General features: G+C 39.7%; 1 protein-coding gene across 1 annotated transcript; it reads left to right on the forward strand.

The window, feature by feature from the left end:
• The first annotated feature begins 228 nt into the window (after positions 1 to 228).
• On the forward strand, positions 229 to 27,274 carry LOC134640286 (bcl-2-like protein 11). Its single transcript, XM_063491967.1, has 4 exons — positions 229 to 367; positions 2,814 to 3,199; positions 9,796 to 9,917; positions 26,565 to 27,274. The coding sequence occupies exons 1-4, from the start codon at positions 357 to 359 to the stop codon at positions 26,715 to 26,717; spliced, it is 672 nt and encodes a 223-aa protein (XP_063348037.1). The 5' UTR covers positions 229 to 356; the 3' UTR covers positions 26,718 to 27,274.

A 27,274-nucleotide genomic window follows, 5' to 3' on the forward strand; every position in this document is an offset into this window, starting at 1 on the left:
GTAACTTTTAATAATCGGTGTCCTTACATTGAGGACAAAGAAAGCCTCATGGGTAGCCACTGGAAATGCTCCTCTTGACATACAGAGGTCGTTCAAGAGCTGTAACAGGCTTTAAAGCATTGGTTCCTCCCACTGGGCGGACCGACTGTTGGAGTAGATAGATAGTGTACTGTTACGCACAGTTTGCCTTATTGACGCGACATAGAGAAAGGGAGAGGAAGCAAACAAAGGGCTGAGTTTGTTTACAGGTTTGCAGACTGATTAAAACACTTCTTTTTTGTTGTGTTTTCATGTTACTTTTTTAAGCTTCACTTGGACTATGAAGTAGGGCTTACCATCAGAGGCACGATCCTAAAATGCATTCAAGGTGAGTTTTAAAGACGGGCTCCAAAAAATATGTGTGTTACTTAAAAAAATACACAAATCTTTACAAACGTGCTCTTTAGACGTTTCAGTCGCTGTGTCAGGTGTCACGTTGCAAACAGCCGACACCTGCCTAGTATATTGGTAGATTTGTGGAAAAATCTAGAAATCAGTAGATCTAAATTTGAATTATTCATATTATTGTGAAATGTCACCATGAAGACATTTTTGTTTAAAATGTGTTTTAAACAAAGGTGCTCTTCCCACGCATGTCTACTAAGTGGTTACTAAAGCAATTACCAAAGTAGTGCAGTGGGTGTTTGAAACGACCGTCCCGTGTTTGATGGGACTTTCTTCTTTTACATTAATCTGGATTTGGGTGTGAATTTTGCAGCGATCCTCTGACTCCGCCGGTATATTTGGCAACGCGGCGCGCTGGCTTGATTTCAGCTTATTAATCTGCTAACTCTGTAGACGGGTGAACGTCTCGTTTCACCCGACATCGGTTGTGCTGACTGTAAAGGAGATGCTGTGAATGCCGGTGTCCCCAGGGATGCAGAGAGGGGAAAAACGTGCGTTTTATTTGCTCGACAGAGTGACGACAGCTTCTTTCAAGAAATAAGCACACGCTAAGTGGGTTGAGGATTTAAGCGACAATTCTCCATTTAAACTCCTCAGAAGAGCTGATTTTTTTTTTGTTTGTTTGTTTGTTTCATCTTTCCCTTGTTAAGGGAGGTTAAAGAGTTCATCCGCGTTTCTACTTACCGGCTACTGTCAGGCGATGACGCCGGCGTGGGAGATTTTTATCCACTCCCGCTAGATGGCTTGAACTTTTCTCCCATTAATTCTTGTGATAATGGGCAATTACGGACACTAATGGATATGTTTGGCATGCTACTATGAGACTCCCAGGACTGGAGATGGCGCACGACACCACTTGGTTTTGCAGAAGAACCATGCGAGGGATAGCGAGTAATGCTGTACGCGCACACGGCCGCTCAGCTATTTTGCTGTTTGTGTTTTAATAGTTAAGTGAAACCTAATATGTTAACCGAGAGGTCACTTTCTTCTATCCGATGATACTGTCAGCCGTCACCCACGAAGACACGGAAACCTCTTTGTGTTCATAAAGTTTCGGTGCAGACGTGTCGTCGAGCGAATTTTCTTACATCTTCTGCCCTGTTGCACCTACATAAAACACACCGAATTAGTGTTCTCGTACCGGCTTTGCGGATTTTGCTTCCTTCCCACTGTGTTGTTTTCCCTCTTGGCGTAGTAGCCGCACGAACGTGTCGCTGTTATTTCTCTAGTGCGCAAACTGTCGCCTCTCCGGAGGCGCTCGGATCTGTACTGAAACCCACAAGGAAAGTAAAAATTTTCATATGGTTGAAGTACGGTCGTCGCGCCCGGTTCACACAGTTGTCGCTCCTCCTCTGCTCCTCTAAAAGCAACGCTATGATGAATATTTACATTAGAGATGTGCGAAATAAAAGCGCGAATACCGGCGAATAAAAAAATGTCTGCCTAGAATTTCAGGTCGTTTTGGCAGACGCCTTGCACTACAGGTCATTACAGCGGGGGATTCGTGCGCCGAGGAAGCTGCAGTTTATTCTGGACAAACAGGAAGCGCCGCAACAAAACATCATTTTCATGATTTTGTTTTGTAAGACTGTCACATTGAGAGTCTGAAGCTCAGTAATCCAAACGGAAAATGGCACGTGTAAATCGTTGTTATCTCAGCGCAAATCACCTTAAATAAACTGACTTTGCAGAAACCAGTAGACTACTTGAGTGAACTTGATTTCACAAATTCCTTTATTAACTGTTAATAAGCACCGATGTCAGAAATTCAAGATTGTTATATTTTACTTATTTGAAAATGCTGATATGCAGGCTGACTGCGGTCTGTTGCGGCGCATTTATTTCTGGCTGTTTCTCTGTGACGCAGCTGAAGTCACTCTGGGGCTTCCTCATGCTTTTCCTATAAGGCAAACAGAGATGTGCCGCAATCAGCAAATTTATTTTCAAACAATGGAGGCGCACCGGGCAGCCAGTTGGACCGGAAACCTGGGCCACAGAGCAGGAACACGCTCAGCGCGCAGCCAAACACTCGCTCCTGAACTCCCTGTGCTTATCTGGGTTTCAGCTACACAGAGAAGTAAGTTACAATACAGTACCGTTTCATAAGAGTCACTTATTGTTAGCACGTTACATCTGCTATGATTTTGCAAAAAAGGAGAAAAAAAAGTTCGCGCGTGTGTAAAATTAAGTTAAGTGACAGAAGTCCCGCAGTTCTGATGGGATATTTTGAAACAGAGTCACGTTCTGCCAGCGGATCGCTGGAATACGTGCGGCTGAAACTCCAGACGAAACAACAGCGAGAGGCTGTTGGCTGTTTGAGCACAGGGATGACCAGCCAAACTGACGGTGCCGCTCTGTTCATTCAACAGACCACCAAATTCGTCCGATGGCTCGACCGCAGTAACAGCATCGGAGGCCAGCGGAGGAGATCTACCACCTGTCGGTGCCACAGGAGCGCAAACATCCCGTTTAAACCGCGGCTCTACCGGAGGAGGAGAACCGGATTCGCCTTCCTGGTGCAGAACCCCGAAGAGCTTTGACGTTTTTCAGAGCCGGACGATATTCCGCTTCCCTCGCCGTTCCTCCAGTGGATATTTTTCGTCTGACTGCGACTCGTTGCCAAGCTCCCCGCTCTCCCCGAAGCCAGTGATGTCTGACAAAGCGGTACAGACCCCGAGCCTCACCGGACAGGTTCTAATACACGCCCTGCAGCGCATGGGTGAGGTGCGCGGTGAAGAACCGGGCACGCAACACGGTGAGCACAGACTCTTCATGTATAACTACCGCATTAATGTGAGTGCACGCACGTGGAAGAGGTTCAGGTGTCTTTTTGTAAAGTCATTTCCCAAGTGATGGAGTGACAAACTGAGATGCAGGAACTCCATTTGGTAATGTAAGGTGGCTGTACTTCCCATTACGGTAAAGGTGTTTCTCGCCTTGCGCCTTTCGTCATGATGTTGCTGTTGTTGTAGATGGTAAAAGAGGACATGCACACAATACAATTTTCATGCTCACAATAAAGAATGCAAATTAAAGTGTAGGAATTTGCCTAAATGCCTAAAGCACTGCTAATACTGTTATAGGTGTGGGGGAAAGTTTGACCTGACTCAGTCAATAAAGACTACCCTGGACGTAAAACTTGGCTCCTACGGCTGTGTGGGTATGCAGCGTAATAGGAAACTAGATAGAAGTCTAAAACTAGTTCCCTCACGTTTCCTCTATCAAAGATTCGGGGCTTTGGGCGGTTGGTGGTGTTGAGTGTTACCAATGATAGTGAAAAGATGAACAAAAACATACTTAGGATGTTTTTCTATCTAGTTTCATACTTAAGATGTGTTTGTTTTCACCCCTTTCTCACTCTAGAGCTTAGTCATGAAAGAGAGCCGTTTTTCCACTACCCTGATGTGCTATGCTTGCTATTCTCACATGAGTAAGGCTGTTGCTTTTTTGTTTTCGAGATTCTGGTTTATTGACTAATATTCTGTGCGCTACTCTGTTGGCCCTTGAAGAGAAATCCAACAAATCCAGGTGGAAACATGCTTATATAAAACACACTAATGACTCCTCCATGCTGCTAAATCCACTTCTGCCGCTTCTCTGTTTTCATTCCACTGTAGTAGTACTTTGTTTTCTGGCAAGTAATGCCTGCTGCTTTCGAGTGTGTAAAACCTTTCTAAAACCTGCAGGATACATTTGAATAACATTCTCAGGTTTAATTTAACAGGAAACTGTTGACTTGTTTATACAAAGGGTGAGTGATGGTTATAACATTGTGGACAAATGTGGATCCAATAGGTTGGATGTGATTTTGTTTTGCAAAAAACAAAACAAAAAAAAAACCAAAAAAAAAAAAACAGCAGAAACGGTGACAACTTGTATTCACATTAGTTTTCAAAGTCTTAATCCCACCCTTACTCTGTAAGGGTTTGTCATTTTCATCTTCGCATTGGTGGTTTGAGGGAGACAAACACATAATGGTGTAATGAGTGATGACCATTCTGTACCATGTTTCTGTTAGGAGTTGTTAGTCCTGCTGATGTTGGTTTGTTTCAGACGTTGTCCTGACTCATGGCTAGACTAACAGGGCCATGCCCAGGAATGTGTGCATGTGTGTACTATTCCACACACAATGTAGGAACCTGTCAGTGAACCTAAAGAAACACATTTCTACTGACATCATCGTTACTGCCACGCCTAATGGATGTCAGATTTATATTCTTGCCAACACTTTTATTAGTCAAACTTAAAATGATGTGAAAGAGTCATAATGTATCAGTATTTCATAATGATAATTGAGTCTGTACTCTTAAAGACTCTTGACTTCTCAAAGTAAGCATTATTTAGCGTTCGCTAAGTATCACTTAGCAAACTTGCAGGTGAAATGCAGATGTGAAACACACAAACATTGAGCAATGGCTGAGCATGATATTTGGTAATGGAATCTTTCTGGTTTCAGTTTGTAGTCCAAGTAGTATTGGTTGGTCACATTTAAGTGGGCTGTGTTTGCATGCTTTAACAGTATTAAAGATGGCCGAAGTTTCCTGCTTTGAAAAGTGAACAACACAGAAGTACCTTAAAGCTGCATTCTGTTTAATGGCCAGTAGGGGTGCAACTGAAGGTTGGCAATAAACTTGTAGTTGTAAAGGCCTCAGCTCTTTTGCTCTTCAACCTCAGAAGAGACTTACCCAATGAGGTAATTGCTAGTTTAGGACACATTTAATAAAAAATAAAGTTAGTTTTTGTAAACTGTCATTATTGGAGTAAAAAAAAAGGGTTCATCCTGGATAATCTCATTGATTATAAATAATAAGTCAATCATAAGTGTGAATGACAGCGAGCATGTGGTGTCCCCGGGTTTCACAGTCAGATCCACCTCTCACCCATTATATTGCAGAAGTTGACAAAGAACATGCTCAGTTCTAGGATTCATAAACTAAGGTTAAGGTCAGGTTGTGTTTTAGATAGTCTAGGGTTGCATTCTGCAAAAAAAAAAATGTGTATAAGCTGAACTACATGGTGATTCTCCAAATTGCACCAATTTCGTGTCATACTTTAGCCTCCATCAGCACTGATGCTGACTCAGGTTATACCATTCCACAGTGTGAAATACTGTTGCTCCTCAGATGCTGCTGTTGTCGCCGAAAAGGTGTCCATTTGGCGTTGGAGTCTTGTTGGTTAGGTTTAGGCATCAAAACTACTCGGTTACACTGAGTAAAAGATGAAGAACTTTGTCCCTTCTCAACATTAATTCAGTATGCTGAAACATAAGGCTTAGTGTGTTTAAACGTGACACTAAAAGTATTGGACCACACCTCTTAATCTTTGAATCCAGGTGTTTTCTGTCTCATTGGTACAGGTGCACAAAAGCATGCACCTAACCAAACCATGTAGCCTGCCTTTACAAACATTTGTGGAAGAATGAGTCGTTTTAAAGAGCTTACGTTGATGCCACCCCTACAAGTCAGTTTGTGAAATGTCTTCCCTCCTAGATATTGCACGATCAGCTGTAAGTGGTATTATTGCAAAGTGAAAGCGTGCAGGAACCACAGCAATTCAGCCACATAAAGTTACATAGCAGGGTCACCAGAGGCAGTGGTGCATAGTGTGTACAAGTCACCAACTCTTTGCTGACTCAATAACTGCACAGCTTCACGGCATGGGTTTCCATGGCCGAGCAGCTCCAGCAGGTGTACTGAGTAGGTGGCCCGGTACTTTTGTTCATATAGCATATCTGATGAGTGTGGATTGAGGCCCTTATTGCTAGTACCTTTATCCATATGTCCTCTGACAAACATACCGGTAACAGCAGTATTTGAGGCCTTCAGGATGCTAGCAGGTTGTTACTAAGAATTGATGTATTTCCCCTTTTATGGAATTAATATATCGATTGAGGTGTAAAGTAAGTAAATACATGTCAGTTAGCTGTTAATTAGAATGTTCAGTTGGTACTAAAGTAGAAGTAGAAGCTGTTTAACTTATCCAAAGAGCTTAAAATGAAATTAAAATTGCCAAAATAAAAGATGAAAGCAGATAAAGTTTTAAATATTATAAAACAGGAAGTGCAAGTTATGAGCTTAGATTATATCATGACAAACTATTTTCAAATGTGGAGATTAAAATGTTGTGCCAATATTGTTTTATAATCTCTATACCACAAACTCATTACAAATCATTCGTGCCACCGTTGTATTTAGATGCTCATTAAACGTTAAATATTTAGTGTATACTCCCACAGCATTTTTATGACCAACGGTTTTGAGCACATATCGAGGGATTCCCCAAAATGTTTTTTATCGGTTATCACAGCCTGGATCCTATTTTTATTGTTTTCTGTTTATTTCAATCCCAAACAGAAATGAAAGAACTGCCACCTCCAGCATCACTGGTCTAAAATAGTGCTCCAGTGGGCTTGTTTACATCAGCACAGCTTAAAAACAGAAGGCTCATACTTTTAGTTGTGATGCTGTTGGCTAAAGTTGCCCATCCTGTTGCTTGGTAACAAACAAAACTTTGCCAGGAGGTTAAAACTTGGCAAAAAAAACAGATAAAAGAACTAACAGAGTGCTGCAGTGGAAGGCAAATAAATCTTCTATGGAATAATGCTGTTTTGTCATCTTAATGAGAATAAACCTATTTGTTTTGCTCAGACTGGTAAAATTGTGCGGTTACATTACATTACAGTCCAACCCTCTGTTTACATCTCAGCTTTAATCCTTCAATTTGTTTTTCCAAACACAGTGGGGTTTTATTTATTTTTTTGTAAATATCAAAGTAATCTCCTAAGGCTGAAATAAAACTTCCGAAAACCTGAGCATATTCTCTGCTTTGTATGTGTCGCTATTCTTTTTCATAATAGCAGCGAGTAGCTTTGCTGATTGCCTTGTGTCTCTTTTATTCTCTTTCACTGAAGCCAGACAGACAAGATAGCAGTCAAAACAGAGCAGTCCATGTGTGTGGTTACGTGTTGTTTATTAAGTAAGCCACTCAAAAAAGGACTCAGCATGTGTGTTTAGTAGCCAAAATAGGCCTGCAGGTCTTTTGTAAGATGCAGACAGTAACTTGCATCTCAATCAGTCCACTGCATTTGCAAGATAGGACCAATAAACACAAACAGACTTGTGCAATAAGTTACACATTGTCCCCCCAATCACACACAAAAGTCTCACTTATCAAGATTGCTAACTTGTTTGTGTGTTAGATATAGTGCAGGGGCTTAAGGAAGATCTGTTTATCTTGTTGTTGCTGCTCGACATCGCAGTACTTCCTCCTGCAGCAGCAGGAAGATGACACTCGCAGTGCAGTCAGGTTTCTTCAGTTTTAGAGCAAAACAGATGCCTCTTGTGAGTTTTTGTCCTTAACACAAAGTCTAATTATAATACAACCTCAGGGCTGGATGGAACAAAGATAGATTTTGCCTGAGGCTTTGATCTTACAAATAAACTTTAGCTGAAATTCAAGTTACTAAGCTGCACAAAGCCGACTTACTGTCTGTTAGAGGAATTCACTATTTATTCAGGTTATTCTGGTACTCTTTTGACCTAAGATGACCTAAGATGCGACTGTTTGCTCGCATTTGTTTTTTGCTTTTTAACTGGATGCCCTTCGGCATAAGCAAACTGCGGATTATGAGCCAAAATCGGTTGTCAGCAGATCGCATTACAGCAGCCAGGTTCATGTCTTAGAACTGCTAATATGCAAAATCAGTATCATTGTATAATATGTATAACTGTCATTTTGGTTATTGTGGTCATTGTCAAAGGAACATCCTGATAAAGTAAGTCCTCGTGCATGACACAGTATTTAACCCGCTACGTACATGCAGTGTTACTTAAAAGCATCTTGGACGTCAGTGCAGAAATCTTTGAAAGGAGGAAACAAGTAACATATGCAAGACTTCATAGGAGTTCTTGTTTTGTGTTTTAAAATTCATTATTTGATGTCTTGAGCATCCTGGCATCGCCTACCTGCACCGTTTGTAGCTTCCAAACCTGAATAAATCAGTGAGATTCAGTGATTACTCAGCATTTATTACACTTCGAGGCATTGTAGCGTAGCTCCATGCCCATATCTCCATTAAAATCCCTCTTGCTGATGCTGCAGTCAGCAGCTTGATGGATTCATTGCTGTATTGGTCTCGTCAATATCAGAGGATGTGAGAAATATTAAGTCTGGGTTTCATAATGGCGTGCATGAGTCATAAGCGGAGATCGGTAAGAGGTCAGAGCCTTTCATAATCGTACTGTAGTTCAGACTGAAAATCTAACAGATTAACCACGAAAACACACATTCACGCGCACTGACACATGAACACACTCGCACTTTTCCTCATCCTGGTCATCTGGCAACTGTAACACCATGAAGCACTCAAAGTGCACTAAATGTATCTGATAACCTTCTCTACTGTTAATAATTAACAAATATGTTTGTCATTTACCTATTTTGTCTCACCTCGTTGAATAAGCACCCTGATTTACATCTCCTCTGGGGTTTTTATTATGTCACTGTGAGCATGCATCGATTATAACATCAAATAAACTGAACTGGGTCAAAACCAAAGGAGTCTCACTTTATGAATCACACTCTGATTGTTTTTCTTCTTTGTCTGTCGTATAGTTTCTTCAAAATGTTACCATTAAAAGGAGTTTATTGGTGGGATTTTTTAATAAAAGCAGTCATGTATTGGCGGGAAAGCCGAACATGCACATTACATATGAGTTTCTCCAAAAAAAAAAAAAAAAAAAAAAAAGATGAAGGTTTGAGTTACAGTGCCGAGTGCTTTTCTGTTACATCTGTTCACGTTTTTTTTAAAGATTCAACATCAACAAGTGAATCAAGCTCAAAGGAACTTAGCTTGGCTGCAGTGAATTTGGTGTAACCACAGTCTGAGCCGTGTGCCCGGTGATGCCCAAAAGGACTTTATTTTCTTTCTGGGCAACCTATTGTTAACATAAGTTACGATCAGAGAGCCGCCATTTTGAAACACCTCGTATGTAAAGCTATTTAAATACATGCACTCAGTTTCTGTGTTCCTCTGTGGTTTCTCTTAATCTTACAAGTCATATTTCAAATATCTTTGTGCTGAAGTTTCACAGTGTTTTCAAGTCTGAACCCCTAACCACAAATAAAGCTCCAAATACTTTTTGGTTATGCTTCACTTATATGGAGCATAAATAAACATATATTTTGTCTCGGTGGATAAGTTTTGAGCATTTAACCTCTTCAGAAATGTAGTGAAAGATCATGTGAGTTAATGCTGTTGCACCCTGGAACTGACACACGGGATGTATAACAGTTGTTTACCTGATCATCATATGCAAAGATGGCATGTTTTCTTTTTACTTTGTGTTGCAGATCCGTCACCCAGCCCCTCTAGAACGTGGCAGCAAAACGCAGCAGGGGACATGCAGGCAGAGACATTTGGACAACAGCTCAGACGAATAGGAGACGAGTATAATCGTCTCCTATTGCAAAGGGTTAGTGATCACTGACACTATTCCTGTGTGTGCGTGAGAGAGAGAAAGAAGTCATATGTGTGTTAAAACCAGCCTGCAGCAGGATACATTTTTACATCTCTTGACCAGAAGGCTGAACACCCTGCAGCTGTGGTAGTGAAGCTGATCAGCTGACAGACAAGACTGCGTTTAACTAAAGGATATAAACGACTTTCGCCAAATCATCTCATCTCAGCAACTAAACTCAAAAATATATAGGCTGTTGGAAAATTGCCTTTTTCATTCAGTGTTTCTCTGTGAATCCAGATTTGCAGCTGGATGCTGCTGAAATGAACCACATGTTTAGCAGGGCAGGAAACAAGAAAGGAAAAAAAAACACAGGACAAAATGTGTGTGTGTGTGTGTGAGAGAGATCAGAGTCTCTTAGCAGCTGGTCATTTCCACTCTGCTTCGGTTGAGAAAAATAAAAAGACCTGTGATCAAAGTATTACACGAACAGACAGCCTGAATCTGCAGAAAATCCAGATGCCACAGTTACCACTGCAGTTAAAAAACATACCAAAAAACAGGAAAACAGCCTAATGATAGAAAAACCTCAACAGTGCAGGAGCAGGTGATGGATCTGTTAAGCGTAGAGAGAGGAAAGCGAGGATTACAGAAGTTGAAAAGAAACAAAAATAAAACCTCGTGGTACAAATTGACTTTTTAATGTGGGGAGAGTGAAAGAAGTTCATTATGCAGCACACAAAGACACATGTGTTACATAGATGTATTTGTAAATGCCGAAGGTGAAATTCATCAGAGCTTTTTTAGTTTATTACTATATATCGCATTTGAGATGTTAAATATTTTCTGCATGCTATGCTGCTCTAGCCTTTCAGTTACAGTATTCTTGAAAGTTCCTACTATATACCCTTTAGGCCAAATCACACACAAAAAATACAGGTTTAAGAAAATTCCTATCACCTAACTTGCTTCGGTACTTGTGCCATGAGATTGCAGTTGCAGTATTCTGACTATTGCTCTGCTAAAGAGACGTTCATATTATTCTTGGGAGTATAAATCCTGTGAATGGTGCAGTTGTGAAGTCGTAATCAGACTTAATTTCCTCTTGGCTTCTTTTCCTTGGCAATATTTCGGCATATTGCATCACTGCGGTTTTATTTACTCCTCTATCAAAGAGCTGACTGGAGCTTTGGGAAGACAGAGAGGAAGCGAGGAGAAAACATGATCTAGTTTAAATTCACTTTAATCTCATCACAGAAATGGGTTAAAAAATAGAAGTCAAGAAAAATGCATGACAGGCCTATTATATCTCAGTAAGGAGCTTAAAACACTCCCTCAGTGTCAAAAGCTTAACAGTTACAAAGCTGCAAGTCTCCATTCGAGTCTTTTGATGCATGAGAAATCTGCTTCACTCACTGAGTTTTTTTTTGTCTGTGTAACTAATGAGCAGCAAACAGGAAGAGAGTGAACCTTCTCTGCAACTTTGCTTCTGCATTTTTGCCATACCAACACATATATCTGATCTCTAGTGACCTTGCACTTACATATTAGAGATTCAGCCGTGTAAACTGCTAATGCATTAGTAATATAAACCAGCACAAATGTAGAAATCGATGATTAAAAAATTTTTCAACCTTTGTTAATATTTCTCAGCATTGTAATGTTTAGGTCTCATCCTCCACACACTAAACAAACCTAAATTAGTCAGTGCTGTAATCACTGACCATACAGTTACTCAGCTACGAGAGTCATGTTTTTTGGAAGATGCCACACTGCTTTTCTTTAGTTCCACCCATAACCTTGAATGTTTTCAGTAAAAAAGCTGGTGTTTCTCACATCCTCTGTGAGCAATTTCCATTATTCAGTGTTGAAGATGGTGAGGAAAACAGAGTAGAGGCTGTGACTCAGCACCTTGTCACACAATTTTGGAACGTGTGTGTATTTTAGTGCCTCCGTTATCTTGATTGCAGAGCCAACCAGAAAGTGAGCGCATGTGTGTTAGGTAACTTAACAAACTTACAAAGAAATAGGCTGGGGATGTTATCCACTGCCCTGACATTGTGATCGTTCACCCTAACCTACTAGGCTAACTGGCAGTTGCACTGAAGAAAGCCAGAAGCTTATGTAGCTTGCACAGGAAGGTCAAACGTTAAACGTTAGGCGCTGTGACTGATAAAAGGCCCAAACAAAGGAGCTCAGGATGTGATACACAGTGAGGCAGAATATATTTTACTTTTAAATAAATGCAAGTGACATAAAGTTGTACTTTTTTAATGTTAAAAAAAAAAGTATAGGCTATGTCGGTTCTATTGCATGTAGATACCCTTATGATATAACTATCAGTTTGGGAGGGGGTTTTTTGCTCTTAAAGAAATAAACACACTGACTTTTTGATCAGTCAATTTAATCAACATTTTAAATTACTGATGTTAAAGTGAGCTGTAGTTTGTGGGATTGATTCTATATGTTCCTCAAAAGTATTAGCTTACTATAGCCCACTTTAGAAAGACTGATCGGTTCATTAAGTCGTATATTAATGCCGCACATGTGTGGAGATTTATAGTTGAATGAAGGAATATGCAGTGCTTGTGGTAAAAGACAGACTGTATATAGCCTTGACACACCCACGATTTAGAGAAGCAACATTCACGTTGTTTGTGTGTTGTGTGTGTGTGTGTGTGTGTGTGTGTGTGTGTGTGTGTGTGTGTGTGTGTGAGATATGTGTGTGTGTGATATATAAATTATTTACTAAAGGAATTAATTGCCCTAGATTTCTACAGCAAAGTAGAGACACACTGTGGATGGCTTTACCGGTTCATTCTTCACTAATTTCTCCTCAGAGCTCATGGTATCTGAACTAGCTTTGTCATTTCCATGTTGCAGTTTTTGTTTCATAACATCTGAAACATACATAATACAAAAAGTACTTCCTCATGAACAGTGGCCTCCAGCCCCTTTAGTTTTATAGCCAGCGTCACCAAACAATATGTCAGCACCCAGCCTGTAATGTAAGTGCTAACGAGATAAAGTTTACCTTTATTTGTTTGGTTTTTTTGATGAATTAACTCCATCTGCCTTAATAAAATATAATTTCACTATGCTGTTTTCACTAAGGTAGGCGAGACTGGTTGAAATCAAGAGCTTAACAGATTACAGTATTACAACTCAGTGCACTAACGTCGGGGAAAGTATTTAATTTAGTCCATATGTGAACAGTCCCACGAGCTGGGATTTAGTATGTGATAAGAGTCAGCGGCGTGAGCCTGCCATGGCCTCAACGGCTTCGAAACAAACTTAAACACAAAGAGGCTGGATACATGTGAGAACAAAATGAGTTAAGGCTGTGACTCAACACCTTGTCACACTATCGCACTGCTGGGGAAGACAGGAAGAGATAGGTGTGCGTGTGTTTTTTCCAGTGTGTCTTAGTGGGAAATCATCTGTGAACTTGGTTGCAGAATCATCCAGAAAGTGAGTGCATGTGTGTTTGTTCTTGCTGTAGAACAATAATGAGACGGAGAAAAGAGGAACGTGGAGACTTGTTCCTTGTTCTCTTGCCAGGTGTTGATGCTGCAGTGTATAAATGCACATGTGTGGTTACACATAAGGTTGACCAGGTTTCTCACTTTATGGGTGATTGCACAGAGTTTTAATCCCTCGCCTTTCATCCCACATATTGAGACAACAGTGTTCATTTTGATTAGCTCTAGTTTCCAAAAACCAGGACTGTGACACAGGCACACTTCTGATGTCTGGATTTTATCCACTAAAGAAAGCATAGGAGGAGGTGATCATGAGTGAAGTGCTGTTTAATCTACTTGAGCTATAGCTAATTTAAAAAATTGCATGCAATTGCAAAACCACAGGTCATGTTGATTTTAGTGTAATATGATGGTAACTACAAAAAGGAAAAAGGAAATTCAGCTGTAATAAACAGTGAAAGAGAAACTGCTCAAGTTTCAGTGAAACTGGTGAGAAATGATTGTCAGAGACATTTTTTCCAGTTTTTAATCATAGTTATCTTGCAGTTTTGCAAGGATGAGAGTATGAAAGCAGTCTTACAAGAAATATGCGGTTTACAAAAAGATCGTGCTATCTGTGGATGCATCTTTATGAAACAGAACAGTAGCTGAAATAAGAGTACACTGATCAGCCTTAAATGCATCACGTTTCAACATTAGAAATATACATCTGAGTGCACCAAGAAGTAAAATAAACATATGAACTTATGTTGATATATTTTTCTACCACTGTGAGTTTGTGATGACAATTAATTGATAAAATTAATGATTTTCTGCAGCGTTACTCTCTTGTCTAATTTGCAGCTGCAAGGTTGTATTTTACTGTTATATTTTTTCTGTTCTTTATAGATATCTATCACCCGTTCCTCTTGTAGCACCTCGTGCTCAGTTGATCTATTTTGTGCAGAAGAGTCAAATGACCCATCAGAAGCTTTGCTTTATGTGAGCGCACTAAGAGCCTAAAGCAGAAAGCCTGAGTTAACAAACAAATCCGATAACTACCATTGCCATACCAATTTTCTCTGACTAGGTTTTAGACTTTTTCAAGCCAGCTGATACAAAGAAATCCTGGCTATGTTGAGCATGCTTCATAGTATGTCCTACTGGTCACTCAAAATACATACAATTTCAGAAGGTCAGCAACAAGACATTTTTTAAAGATAATTAAATCCATCTATCTGAATAATGTGAATTATTACCACTTCACATATTGAAGTTTTACATTTAGCATTCTTTTTATGGGTTTTTTTTTAAGCCTTTATTATGACAGGAAAGCTGGGAGAGAGAGCAGGGGGAAGACATGCAGGCTCTAAAATAGCCTTATTGCATTATGAGTCACCTGTTCAACCCGGTGAACTCAAATGGCACTTCATTCTCGTGTAATTCAGAAAGCAAATTCTCAACAGATGTTCTCTCACATCCCTCAATACCCATGTCTTATCTGAGTGTTTGTGAGTGGCTGTGTCTGCGTTGAGATATCCTGGTGGGACTGCATCCTTGAAGTGACCTGGAGAGTTGAACTTTAGGAAGTTTTCTGAATACAAGAAAATATCAAGAAGTCTTCAGCACTGCCATGAACTTTACACCGTAATCAAACCGACACAGCAGTAAATGATGAATCATCTGGCTCCAGTACAGCCGGGCTAGACAAGGGTTGAACTGAGGTGATTAAAGCATGTGGTGTGACTGCCTGCAACCTAAAGCCTACACCCTTTTGACCTGTTGTTCCTTAAAACTAAAACAGTTTTCACTTCCAGCCTCCTTAACTCAAAAATGCCAAGCCGGCTGTGAGCATTTCTTCAAGTTGCATTATTTTACATACATTTTTGGATCTCTACTGATCCAATAAAACCATCTGAAAATATAAGATCAAATTACCAGTCTTCTTTTCTGCACATTTACGTGCTCCACAGAGAATGATTTCTACTAATGTTGATGGTCCTCTAACTTTTCTTCCAGCAGATCTAAAATGCTGACATTTTGTTTGTTTGTTTTTTACCAAAATTTCCTATGTACCCTGCACCACAAAATTTGGTACATGGTACACGGATTGTCACATTTGGTAAATCACGGTTCCAAGATGATCTATCCTTATGTGACTTTGCTGATATGCTCTTTTCTTCTATAGTTATTAGAATGACGTTTCTGGTCATGTGTGAAACATTATAACAGTTATAAGAAAGATTAGAATGAACTTAAACTCTTACCACCAGGTCAACAGTTGAACTTGAAGCTGTTCAGACCTCTGGGTTATGATCAGGAAAACTAATGACACATCCAACCACCCTGTTTAGATTCATCTCACAACCCTTCTTCTTTGGCACTCTTCAATTTAGGATTGCGAGTCACTGATCCAAAGGTGTCTTGAAATATCTATGAAAGCAGAACCCAGTTAGCACAATTTTATACTTAATAGGGGAATTTATTATCTTTTTAGCTTCAAAATGAAAAACATTATTATCAGCCCGTATCACATTGCCTTTGAACACTTAGCTGCCAGCATTGCTAAGGTTGACAGAAGAGCTTTATTCGACTTCATTGCCTGAAGTCTAAGAGATGCCTAAAGGATAAGAAACAGTCTGCCTCACTTCAGACTGCAGAGTGACTCATATAGACGCTACACTGACACAGACTCTGGGTTTAGTTCACTTTACTGCCTGGGAAATTTGAAAAGCACTTACTACTGTAACATACCATACAACCATACTATATTATGGTGGTTAATTATTTTTCTGGAAAACATATGCAGCAGTGTATAATCTCAAATGTAATGAGTAAGCATTTGTTTTTTTTAGTAATCTTCCACACACTCAGTTGTGCTTTTTCTCCTTTGCCCTCAGTTAATCCATCCAGTATCTCTCTCTCTCTTCCTCCCTGTCTTTATATCTGTCTCTCTCTCTCTCTCTGTCTGCTCTCTGTCTCTCTCTCTCTCTCTGTCAAACATTTACACAATGTGTGCATGTTTGTTTTCAGACTTCTGTGAACATGCCCAAAATGGTGTCCATGCCCATGTGTGTTTGTGTGTGTGTGTGTGGTGCGACAGCCCAGTGTCCGTGACAGTGTAGATTCATTATGGCTCAAACCTGCGGTTACAGAACTCTAAGGGAGCAAAGCACAAGGTCTAATTATCCTGTCCAAACACACACACACACACACACACACACACACACACACACACACACACACACACACACAGACACACAGACGCTCACAGAAACTCCCAACACACACTGTCTTTCAGTAAGAGGTAAAAGCCTTTGTCCTGAAGACAGAAATAACTCTGAGGAACACTCTGGACCAGTCGGGTGTCACTGGCTGGCTGCTTGTATTTGTGTGTGTGAGAGAGTGATTGAATGTGTATGAAAGACAAAGTGCAGGACAGTATTTTTAACCCTTGCTTAACCATCTAGGTTTGCCTACAGCACTGTTTCTGTGACTAAACAGTGCCTGCTGTAGGTTCTGCCTGTTTATGGCCTGCTAGCTGAACAGTTGTTTTGTTAAAGGCGTTTTCTGAACTTAATCACCATTAACACAAATTTCTGCTGTCAGCTCTTGTAACGGAAGGAACTTTGATGTCTCAAAGTTTCAAAGAAACTAGGACAGTAGTCACTGAGAGAGGAAAGTTATTTCAGCATCAGTACATTTTTTTCTATTTGAGTGCTTCAAATATTTCACTATTGACTCATTTGAAATATTGACTAATTTCAGGTTTCTAATATAAATCTTTATAAATGCATAATCACCTATTTCTCTCAGTCATGGCAGTCAACACCACACCTCAGTTTACCTTATTACTGCAAGATTTGGCAACTTATCATGGCCTTTTATCAATTTTTACCCCCCTCAGGATAACATAAAATCTCTAGGTCAATGCTAGCACAGCTTTCCCTCTGTTTCTCAAGTGAGATAGCAGAGAACTGCATCATTGTGATGTTCACCCAATCTGGTGCTTCGAGCTTTCTCTCAGAAGAATAATTTTACTTGTAAATATAGCAATAATTGTGAATTAATGTTATGATAACTATTTGCTTCTGAATACCACCATCTCTCTAAAGCCCTCAAAAGAATGGTATTCAGAACACCCCAACCTTTCACGCATTATTCAAGTACACACAGAAAAAAAATTAAATTTTTCAACTCAGTAGCAAGAGTTGGGCATTGTTATGCAAGTATTTGTAGCCGTTATTATGCATATTTCCCAGTGCAACTCTATGAATGTCAGTTTGGACAGATTGTGCAAGATCAATGAGTAGATGTTCCAGCCGACAGTAAAGACATTTTTTACAGGAAAAGGAACTTGTTAATACTTGGTTGCAGTACTTTTGCATTCAGAACTTAAATTTGACATTTATTTTAGCGATGGTATGTGATTAAGTGAAGCTATAGCATGCATGTAAGACCCATGGCATATTTTTGTTTTAAAGCTTTTTTTTTAAAAAAGAGAAACAACTGAAAAAGAAAAGAAAAACACTTTAATTCAAAGTGGCACAGACACCACAGAGATGGTAACAGTAGATAGAAAAATAATGTAGCAAAACCTGAGTCATTTTGCATTGTGTGCATCAGTGTGTGTATGTGTGTGGTTGAAAGTGTAGCCTTGTTTTGAAAGCTATTTTTGAGAAGCAGCATAGTAAGTTGTGGTAACCAAATAAAATCACACGAGCTCTTTGGAAGTGGCTGACTCAATGTTTCCACTGTGAAAGGAACGAGGCAAGAAGAAGAGCAAGATAGAAAGATGAGAAACTTAAAAACCCTTGCATCAGAGATGTCTGTCTTCAAAGACTTTGGGCAGAAACAATCACTTGCAGAATGCGCACAACTTGGCTGTCTTTTCATTCGGATCACCTTTTGCATCCACAATTTTTAGATTTCTGGATCAAAAGTGCATCTGGTCAACTTTTAATATTTCTCAGTGTCATGGTAACACTGCAAAGGTTTTTAAATATGCTGCATTCAAGAGCCTGTGGGGAATCCTCGACTTCAAATCTCCTTTAGTGCTCTAAAACTGGCAGATTGACTCATGCATGTTTGCTAATTGTGCTGATGTTGAAGGGAAAAAAGAAAAGACTAGTGTTATACAAAAGTGGAAAACAATGTTGGAGTCTCAGATCACCAATGAAAATTTTTAAACTGGTCGCTCCTTTAAGCTGAAATCAAATCAAACTATACAGTAACATAAATGTAAGCAACATTTTTAAAAGGCACGATGTTAACAGTAAAGGATTCATTTACCTGTGGCTTCCCAAAACAAACAGACCAAAATAATTCCCTGTGCAAACATGAAAGAATCTGCAGTAATTGTGATAAACTGTTTTATCTCTAAGTAGATGAATTGTATCATCTTGTTTGACTGATGGGCTGAATTATGTTTTTTTACTGATTAAATGCCTGACTGGTGAATTGCCGATGATTGGCTGACTTCCTGCCTTTCTGAATCTGTTTTTGTGAAAGTTTGGCTTTTCGTCCTTTGGCATCTTTGTCACACTTTGCCTGCTGTTACATCCCGCTAGCAATTACTGTGGGTGTGTGTGGGCAAATGCATGCACTCTACACGGTGGTACCTTCGTGTGTTTGCACGTGCTGTTTGAATTACTTGTTAGGAGCCTGCAGAGTTGCAGTGACAGCAGGAAAATGATTTGTGGCAGCAGGTTTTCTATTCTCAGATGATGGATGAGGTTATTTGAGGTAAGAGTTCAAATGAGGAAACTATTAGAGAATTACCAATGTGTGTCTGGGTGTGCATGTGTGTGTTTCCTTTCTGTAATCCTGAGGTATACAGTAAGCTTGAAAATGAAAAGTTTTTTGGGAAACTGGTTTTGGCTTCATGTCTGTCTCTCAGCCTGCAGTTTGCCAGCTAAAGGAATACATCTGCTTCTGATTGCAGTGCAAATCAAACCTCTTATACTGACTGTGAAATACAACCAATCGTCCAGAGTAACAGATCAACCCTGTTGTCTACACAGTGTTTCTGATTTAAGATGTTTATTGGTATATCCCTGGATTTACAGTAATGTTAAAACAGCAAAAGAAAGTAGTTAAAACATGTTGATATGTGATATTGTAAAGCACTGTTTGCTGTTCTTTATCATAAGCAAAGCTAAAAACGTTCGGCTCTCATACTCAAAGCATGGACATGACACTGATATTGATCTTCTCATCAAACTGCCAGCAAGAAAGCAAACAAGTCTGTTTGCCAAAACGGCAGACTATTTCTTTGAACTCTATAAAGTAAAGAAACTTCCAGCATGCATGTTATCAAATAAAGTATTATTAGTCCAGTTCTAAATATAGCTTAGATGCAGTTAATTTGATAACAATGAGAGGTGGTTTTAGATAGTCTGCATACAGGCTCCTCTCAGGTACACCACATCCTCCTGTTATGTTGTCATTCATAGTTTCTCAGCTTTCATTTGCAGCCAAGCATGACTATAGATCAGCACATACTGTGATTTGGAAGATCATTCAGAAGTGGCATTTTGGCCTTTTTGGTCAGGATATGAAATTAATCCAAATCCTTAATTTGGAATAAATTCACATGCTGTGAATCCAAGCAGTTCCTGTTGAGCTTCCCTGTTTTTCATTGCACTGGTTTTGATAAACCACATAACCCATGTTCTTCAATGTACCAAAAACAGCTAATATATTATAATAGTATCTAGACATCAATGGATCATTAAATAAAACGTTGTAATGAAAAAAGCTTTCAGTAAGATTGCTTTGTGTCTCGAGACTCATACATCTGCCAACAGGAGCCCTTCCCTTGCTCTGCAAGCTGAAGACCATCATGACAGTCAGATCATTACAGTGGTTGGTGAGGTGACGAAAGAGCGCAGAAACGCTGCCAACTAAAGCAAAAAAACAAAACAAAAACCCACAAACCTTGTGTCTGTGTTCCAACGCTGCTTTGAGGAGAGACAAGTCTCTAATGTGCAACATGATAAACATTGCTGCAAGCAAATTAACAATAATAACAATAATCTCACTGTTTCCATAACAAGAAGGTATAATAACATCTCTGAAGGCCTAGAGAAAATAAGTTGCCGAAGGAAAATTGCAACTCTTTATTGCTTTTACAAAAGTTCTTATTCGGGTTGAAATCCAGTGTAATATTCTACTATAAACAAAGGCAAAGCTCTAACGGTAATGTGTGATGTGAGACGCCAATTTTTGATGCCTGTGTGCTGCCAAATGAAAGGGGAGGCTGAATTAATGGGTATTAACTTCACTCAAGACAAGAGTCTTGATATATAGTAATGGCAGACTTTCAGGTTGCGGAGATGAAACTAAATTGCCAAAAAAATCAACATGTGGAGAATTTACTCTTCACTTTGCCGCCAAATACAACAGTCCCTTGATGACATTCAGGGAAACTGAGCCTTAGAGAAATCAGTCTTACTGTATTGACTCTCTGCCGGTGATCGGCTACTTCCTACACTGGTGTAGCTGAATTGTTGATTTAAAGTTAAAAAGTTCATAAAGTGATGATTACTAGAGGAAAAATCCACAAAGGAAGAAAAAGTATCACATGTCCTGTCAGAATAAGGTGTTTTTCCAGATGTGCCTTACAGAGATTTGTGCAATTTTTTTCCCCTCTGTCATGGTAAATTTGATTTAAACCACTGACAGATAATAAAACTAAGTCTTCAGTCCCACCAGCTCTGTGAAGCTATTCACAAGGGTACTTCAACCCAAATGCTAGCACCACAATGCTAACAGGATAATATTTAACAGATATAATGTTAACATCTTCCAAGTGATTGTCTCCAGATTGCCGTTACCATTTGAGAGCATTTCTGTCAGGAGAAGTTAGTAAAGTGGGATTGTTATTTCCATCTACAGCAATTTATATTTGGCACCACTGCTATGTTCTGTGGCCTTCCCACCCTTCTATACCCACACACGGAAAGCCTCAAGTGGGGAGAGCATTAGCTGGGATGTAAGTGGCAAATGGATCAGTTCTTTTATAGCACTTTTCTACTGTACCTGAGAGGTCAAAGCACTTGATATAACTTGTCTCATTTGCATAAGCACCTTTTTCTATACAAGTGCTTCCTATCTAAGGAACATTCACAAAGGATGCATTGGAGAGCAACGTGGGTGCTCCAACAATCCAGGCTCTTAGTATCTTGTCGGATATTTGGCACACAAACTAGAGCCACCAGGGATTAAACTACCAACCTTCCGATTAGCAGATTACCTGCTGAGCTACAGCCACCCCAACTACAGAAACTATATGCATAGATATCTTAAATCAGCGGTCCCCGGGCCTCGGACCGGTACCGGTCCGTGAGTCGTTTGGTACCGGGCCGCGAGAGTTGAGGCTCAGGTGTGAAATGTATGGTTTTCAGGGTTTTTATCGGTTTTCAGCGTTATTTTGTTATCGTTTTTATCGTTAACTCGGTTTTCCTGGGTCTTTTCACGTGTGTTATGAATAAATCTTATTTTTTTCGGTACCGGTACTAGTTTTATTTTGTTGTATTTATCCGCGACACCTTAAAGGCCGGTCCGTGAAAATATTGACGGGCATAAACCGGTCCGTGGCGCAAAAAAGGTTGGGGACCGCTGTCTTAAATGGCACACCAACCTGCATGAGAGTTGCTCTAGGAATGTTATCAGCTGGTACCGGTGATTTGCCTGCCAGAACTAACCCTACGGTTGATAAGTTATACCCCATTACCTTCACCTGCCATAACTGTTTCAATGTAAAAATCAGGGTCATGTCTTCTTCAAATAAGCTAGCTCTTTGGTCATCTAACTTGCTTGTTTGTTTAGCCAGATGTGGAATTAGAAGCACATTGTGATTCATTTCAGGGTTAACTAGTGTTCCCCTCACCTGTTTCCTCCTCTGGCATTAGGGGCTTCTGTGGCTTTTGGCTCACTTTTCAAATTAAACCACACAGCTTTTATATCCCTGTTGCATCTGTAAAGATCCTGTTTTTCAGAGTACAGTGTGGCCTGGGGCAGGCAGCATTATTTTGTGCCAGCGGATATCTGGATGATGTTGCACAGTCCGTCCATCCGGGATAAATTTGAAAGGCTTAATGCCACAACGTGAGGGAGAAAAAAAAATTCTTCCTACCCTTGTAAATTCCTTAGCTGCTCTTTAAATGATTCACGTATGGCAGACAGTTTCCTTTAAAAGCATTAAGCAAACATTTTGAACGGAACTCATTAAAACTCACACCTGAAAGCTGCAGTTCAACCAAAGCCATCCACTGTTAGCTACTCCAGGTAGTTGTGGCTGTAATTTACAGCTGTTAATTATATAAGAGAGGATTCAGTTACTCAGGTGTTTTATTCTTAAAATAGGTTTAAACTGGGTGAAGAAAATACATTCAGTAACTTGCACAACATTGTGTCTGAGTGAAGTAGCTAAAGTTTCTGTTGTTGTTGTCTAAAATGGCTTTCTGTGTACACAAGTTACTACATAATTTTCATTGTGGGGATCCCCTTCCACAGTAACAGGAACCTTGTTGTTTCTGGAGAGAGTTTTTTTTTTTTTGAGCATCCACCCTGAGGATGTGTTCCTCTTCTACTGACCAGGGAGATTATTACTCTTCCTGCTGCTGAAGAAATGGACTGAGGCCAAGACACTGAGCTATCAGCTGCAGGGTTACTGTACAGAAAAGAAAACACCTGTTTCAGTCAAAGCCTGCCAAGTGTATCTAGATGACTGAGGCAAGGAGTTACAAATTGAGACAGCTGAGGGGCAGAGTGTGAAACAAGGCAGGTGATTTCTGTTACAACATGCAGACAAGAGGACTGGGCACCCAAAATCCAACCAGACTCAGCTTTCAGCTTGTCTGCTTCAACTTTTATTTTTTAATGATTTGAAAAAGAAAATTTGAGCAAATTCAGCCTGACATTGTGATAATGCTTGAATGTGTCACTGGAGCTACAGCAAGTAAAATAAGTATTGAACACATCACCAGTTTCCTCAGGAAATGTATTTCTAAAAGGTGTCATAATTACCATTTAACAGCATTAACCTGAGGCTACAGCCCTGCACACCAGCACAAATCTCTATCCTAATGAAGACACGTGTGAGCTTACTCTTAGTATTTAGGTATGAACACAAAGCTGACAACACAAATCAAATATTAAAATCAGCACAAAGAGTGATCGCCACAGTGATTCTACTGTAGAAAATTGAACAGCAGTGGCTGATTTCACCACAAATGATAGCTCACTTTATCACGGTGCTGTGCAGGGGTCCGCATTTACTCAGCTTTAACATCACCCTGGGCTCTTGGCTAGCTTAGCGTTAGCATGCTATCTATACAGGTGCCTGCAAAGAGCCAAAGTTATGTTAAAAGTATAAGGCAGTTGTTTCTGTCCTGGAGCGGTTTCCACTTTACCATCACGCTCTCATCCTTTTCTGCAATAAAAATAAAAGTAATGTCCATATCCATGCTGCAGACTGCAACACTATTTTCCTCCTCCTACACACAAACTAAAATCAGCTAAATGTAACGAGACTGCAAGAACCAATAAGCGGGATCAATAGGCAGGCAAATTAACGATTCCAAGGAATTGGACTACTGGGAGCCATTCCCTGGGAATCCCTGATAACAGCTGAGAGTTTCCTTGGCAGTGTGTTTGGGACGATCGTCCTTCTGAAAAGGTCCACCCTCGCTTCAACATCATCATCATCCTGGTAGATTGCTGCAGATTTTTTTAATCACAATATCATGGTACATTTTTCCATTCCACCTTCCTTCAATTATGTGCCAGTGCCGTATGCTGAAAAACAGCCCCACACCATGGTGCTCCCACCTCTAAACTTCAGTTATGAGTGAAATTGTTTTGTTGGTGTTTTGGGGTTGATATCCAGTGCCCTATTTTCTCCAAACTTTGTGTGTATTATGGCATCCAAAGAGTTTAACGTTGGTCTCAGACCAGACTACATTCTCCCAGTATTTCACAGGCTTGTCTTAATGTTGTTCAGCAAACTTTAAACATGCTTCGACATGCTTATTCTTCAGCAATGGAGTCTCACGTGGTGTGCGAGCACACAGGCCATGGCGGCTGAATGCATTACTTATTGTTTTGTCTTTGAAACAATTATACCTGCTGATTTCAGATCTTCCTGTGGCTCCCCACATATGTTCCTTAGCTCTTAAATAACATTCTGATAACTCTTTTCATTCTTCTTGCTGGGAGCACCTGGTTGTGGTCGTCACGGTGAAATTATGTTCTTTCCAACTTCACATTATGGCCCCAACAATGCTCACTGGAACCTTCAGTAGTTTAGAAATTCTTTTGTAACCAGCACCATCAGAATGTTTCGCAACATCAAGGCTACAAAGGTATGCTCGGTAACTTTACCGATCACAAGAGGTTTCTTGTGTAACACCTGGTAATGAGACCTTTTTATAGGCCAATCAGTTGGGACTGAAGCAGCTGATTTTAATTTGCAAAAATTGGCAGGATTGCTTTTTAATTACTAATAGATTTCAGCTGGTGTCATGACTTTGCATGCTTTGTTGCACCTCCCTTTCTTCATGTGTTCAGCAGCACAAATACATAGAAAATTGGTGACATGTTCAGTACTTAATTTACTCGCTGTATTGACAATTCTCTTTTTAGCAGAGTTGACTGAACAGTTTATAAAGCAATTAACTAATTAGGAGTACAGTAGCACACCCTCATTCACAAAAAAGTTGAGAAACTCTATGAAATGTAACAGTAGCAGAAGACAAATATAACTAATTTCATTAGTATTTTTTTATTATTATTATTTTAACAGTTTACACAATATGTGTTTGTAAAAACATCTTCTGTGCTCAGATTATATCAAACCAATCATCTTCAGTTATGCTTGGCATTTCGGCACTTGCTGTCGAGTTTCAGTCAATGTATCTGGCATTTCCTAAACTTAACCTTAGAGGTTTTCCTGTTTCACATCTTTGTATCTTGCTTGGTTTTCCACTACTGTATGGAAGTGCAACATTAAATTACCATTTTAATACATTCCTGTACTGAACCATTTCATTGTCACTGTAGAATACATACAGCATTAATGTTTGACATCTGCTGTGGGCTTTTCTCAAACGGTAACATGGAGTTTATCAGGCAGTATTGGGCAGTAGATGGGGCTTTTGAAGTGCTGCTAATATCAGCTGCAGCAAACTTTCAGGTTAGCTGCTGTTAATTAAAAGTGTGTGCTGGAGTGAAAGGACCGTGACAGCTTTTGTTACAGTACCACATTCCTTGTTCCGGGAATGTGTATGTATGCTCTCATGTAAAGGTAGTCTCAGGGTGTGATCAACTGTATAAATTCTGCTGTCATGCAACATGTAAAAAAAGATTTTAAAAAAGTCAGAACTAGAAAGATCAGAAGCTTTCATACGAACCCAAAATATAAAAAGACATATACATATAAACACGTACATTCAAAAATGCACTCACACCTGGAGATGGAGAGAGTAAAAAGAGAGTTGTGGCAGGATGTTGAGAACTATACTTACGTGCTTCCTGTAGACGTAAACATACAGTAGGTGTCTGCCCCTTTGATTTAAAACGTCAAGTGATCACAGGGTGTTTACATGAGCTTTTGATCTACATCACTGCACACTCAGAACATTTTGCGATATGGCAACACACTATGCAAATGCTAATGCAAATTCTTCATGTAGATATAAATATATATACATATATATTTTTACTGTACATGTTGTTAAATAAAACAGTTTAACAGTTTTATTAAGTTAAGGCATATAAAACTACATACAATAAATACTTTCTTGTTAATTACTTGCACAAGGATTAGCATCAAGCACCCTCACCCTAAAATACTTACCTTTTTCTCTTGATTAGACAATGATTAGTCTATAGTTCCACATCAAGAAGCTCTAAAGTGAATATTTAAGACATGTCAAACAGAGTTGTTGTTGTCAAATAACTCAGTAAGAAGCAAAGTTAAGTAACACCAGACTTGTTAACCAACTCATGGAGCATTGGGTTGATTTTATATAAGCCCACCTATATACAACAAGATATTCTAGTAAGAACAAGGAGTTAGCTTTTGTTTCAATAACTGAGTTTTTGTTACATTTTAATGCAGCCACATGTGTATTCTATGAAGCACAACTGTCATTAACTAAAATATCTCTTCTTCTCTCTGTTCTTTCTGTTCCAGAGGGCACCAAGACCGGTTGTTCTCCTGCCGAACATAGTGCCTCATATCCACCAGGAGCCTGTCACCCTTATCTGTGTAGGCCTACTGCTGATACTGATTGGGCGATGGATTTGGATACAAGGCAATACAAACACCCAGGACACCCAGGTTTAAAATGAGAGTGGTAGACCTAGAAACCCGGCAGACGTAGCATTTTTTTACTAACTGTTTTTGGATCTACTTTTTGGTGGGGGGGGGACTCATTTTTACCCTCTACTCTCTGCTTTTCCATTCGCAAAAAAGACTCCTGTTGTCTCCTGGAACTCTAATCCTTTTTTTGTGTTTGCACCAATGTTTTTCCGTCATGGCCTCAAAGATTTTGTGATGCTACCAAAGAGGCAAGATTTTGCACTTCTTTGTGGGCAGGGGCAGTCGCAATACCTTAATATGCCTCTGCAAAATGACGCCTGTGGAAATTCAAATGTGCCTTGAACAGTTTCTCGTTTACTTCGCTAGCTTTCTATACATTTTTTTTTTGTACAAAGATTATGTTCTCCCCAGGTCAAAATATCTGTCAAAATGGATGACTTTGGTTTGGAATTGCACCTGCATCACATTCATTGCCATCATGCAGCAGACTCATCACCTCTGTAGGAATCAGCCGGACCAGACTTGCATTAGTATCCAACTTGTTTTTAAAAATACTTGTGGCAGATTGACAGCACACCAGC

Source organism: Pelmatolapia mariae, linkage group LG13 (genome assembly GCF_036321145.2).
Source record: "Pelmatolapia mariae isolate MD_Pm_ZW linkage group LG13, Pm_UMD_F_2, whole genome shotgun sequence".
NCBI lineage: Eukaryota > Metazoa > Chordata > Actinopteri > Cichliformes > Cichlidae > Pelmatolapia > Pelmatolapia mariae.

Excerpts from the sequence above, each read along its gene's own strand:
- LOC134640286 (XM_063491967.1), top strand. Across the intron at positions 3,200-9,795 it reads AGAACCGGGCACGCAACACG|ATCCGTCACCCAGCCCCTCT; the intron begins GTGAGCACAGAC and ends TTTGTGTTGCAG. Across the intron at positions 9,918-26,564 it reads ATCGTCTCCTATTGCAAAGG|AGGGCACCAAGACCGGTTGT; the intron begins GTTAGTGATCAC and ends TTTCTGTTCCAG.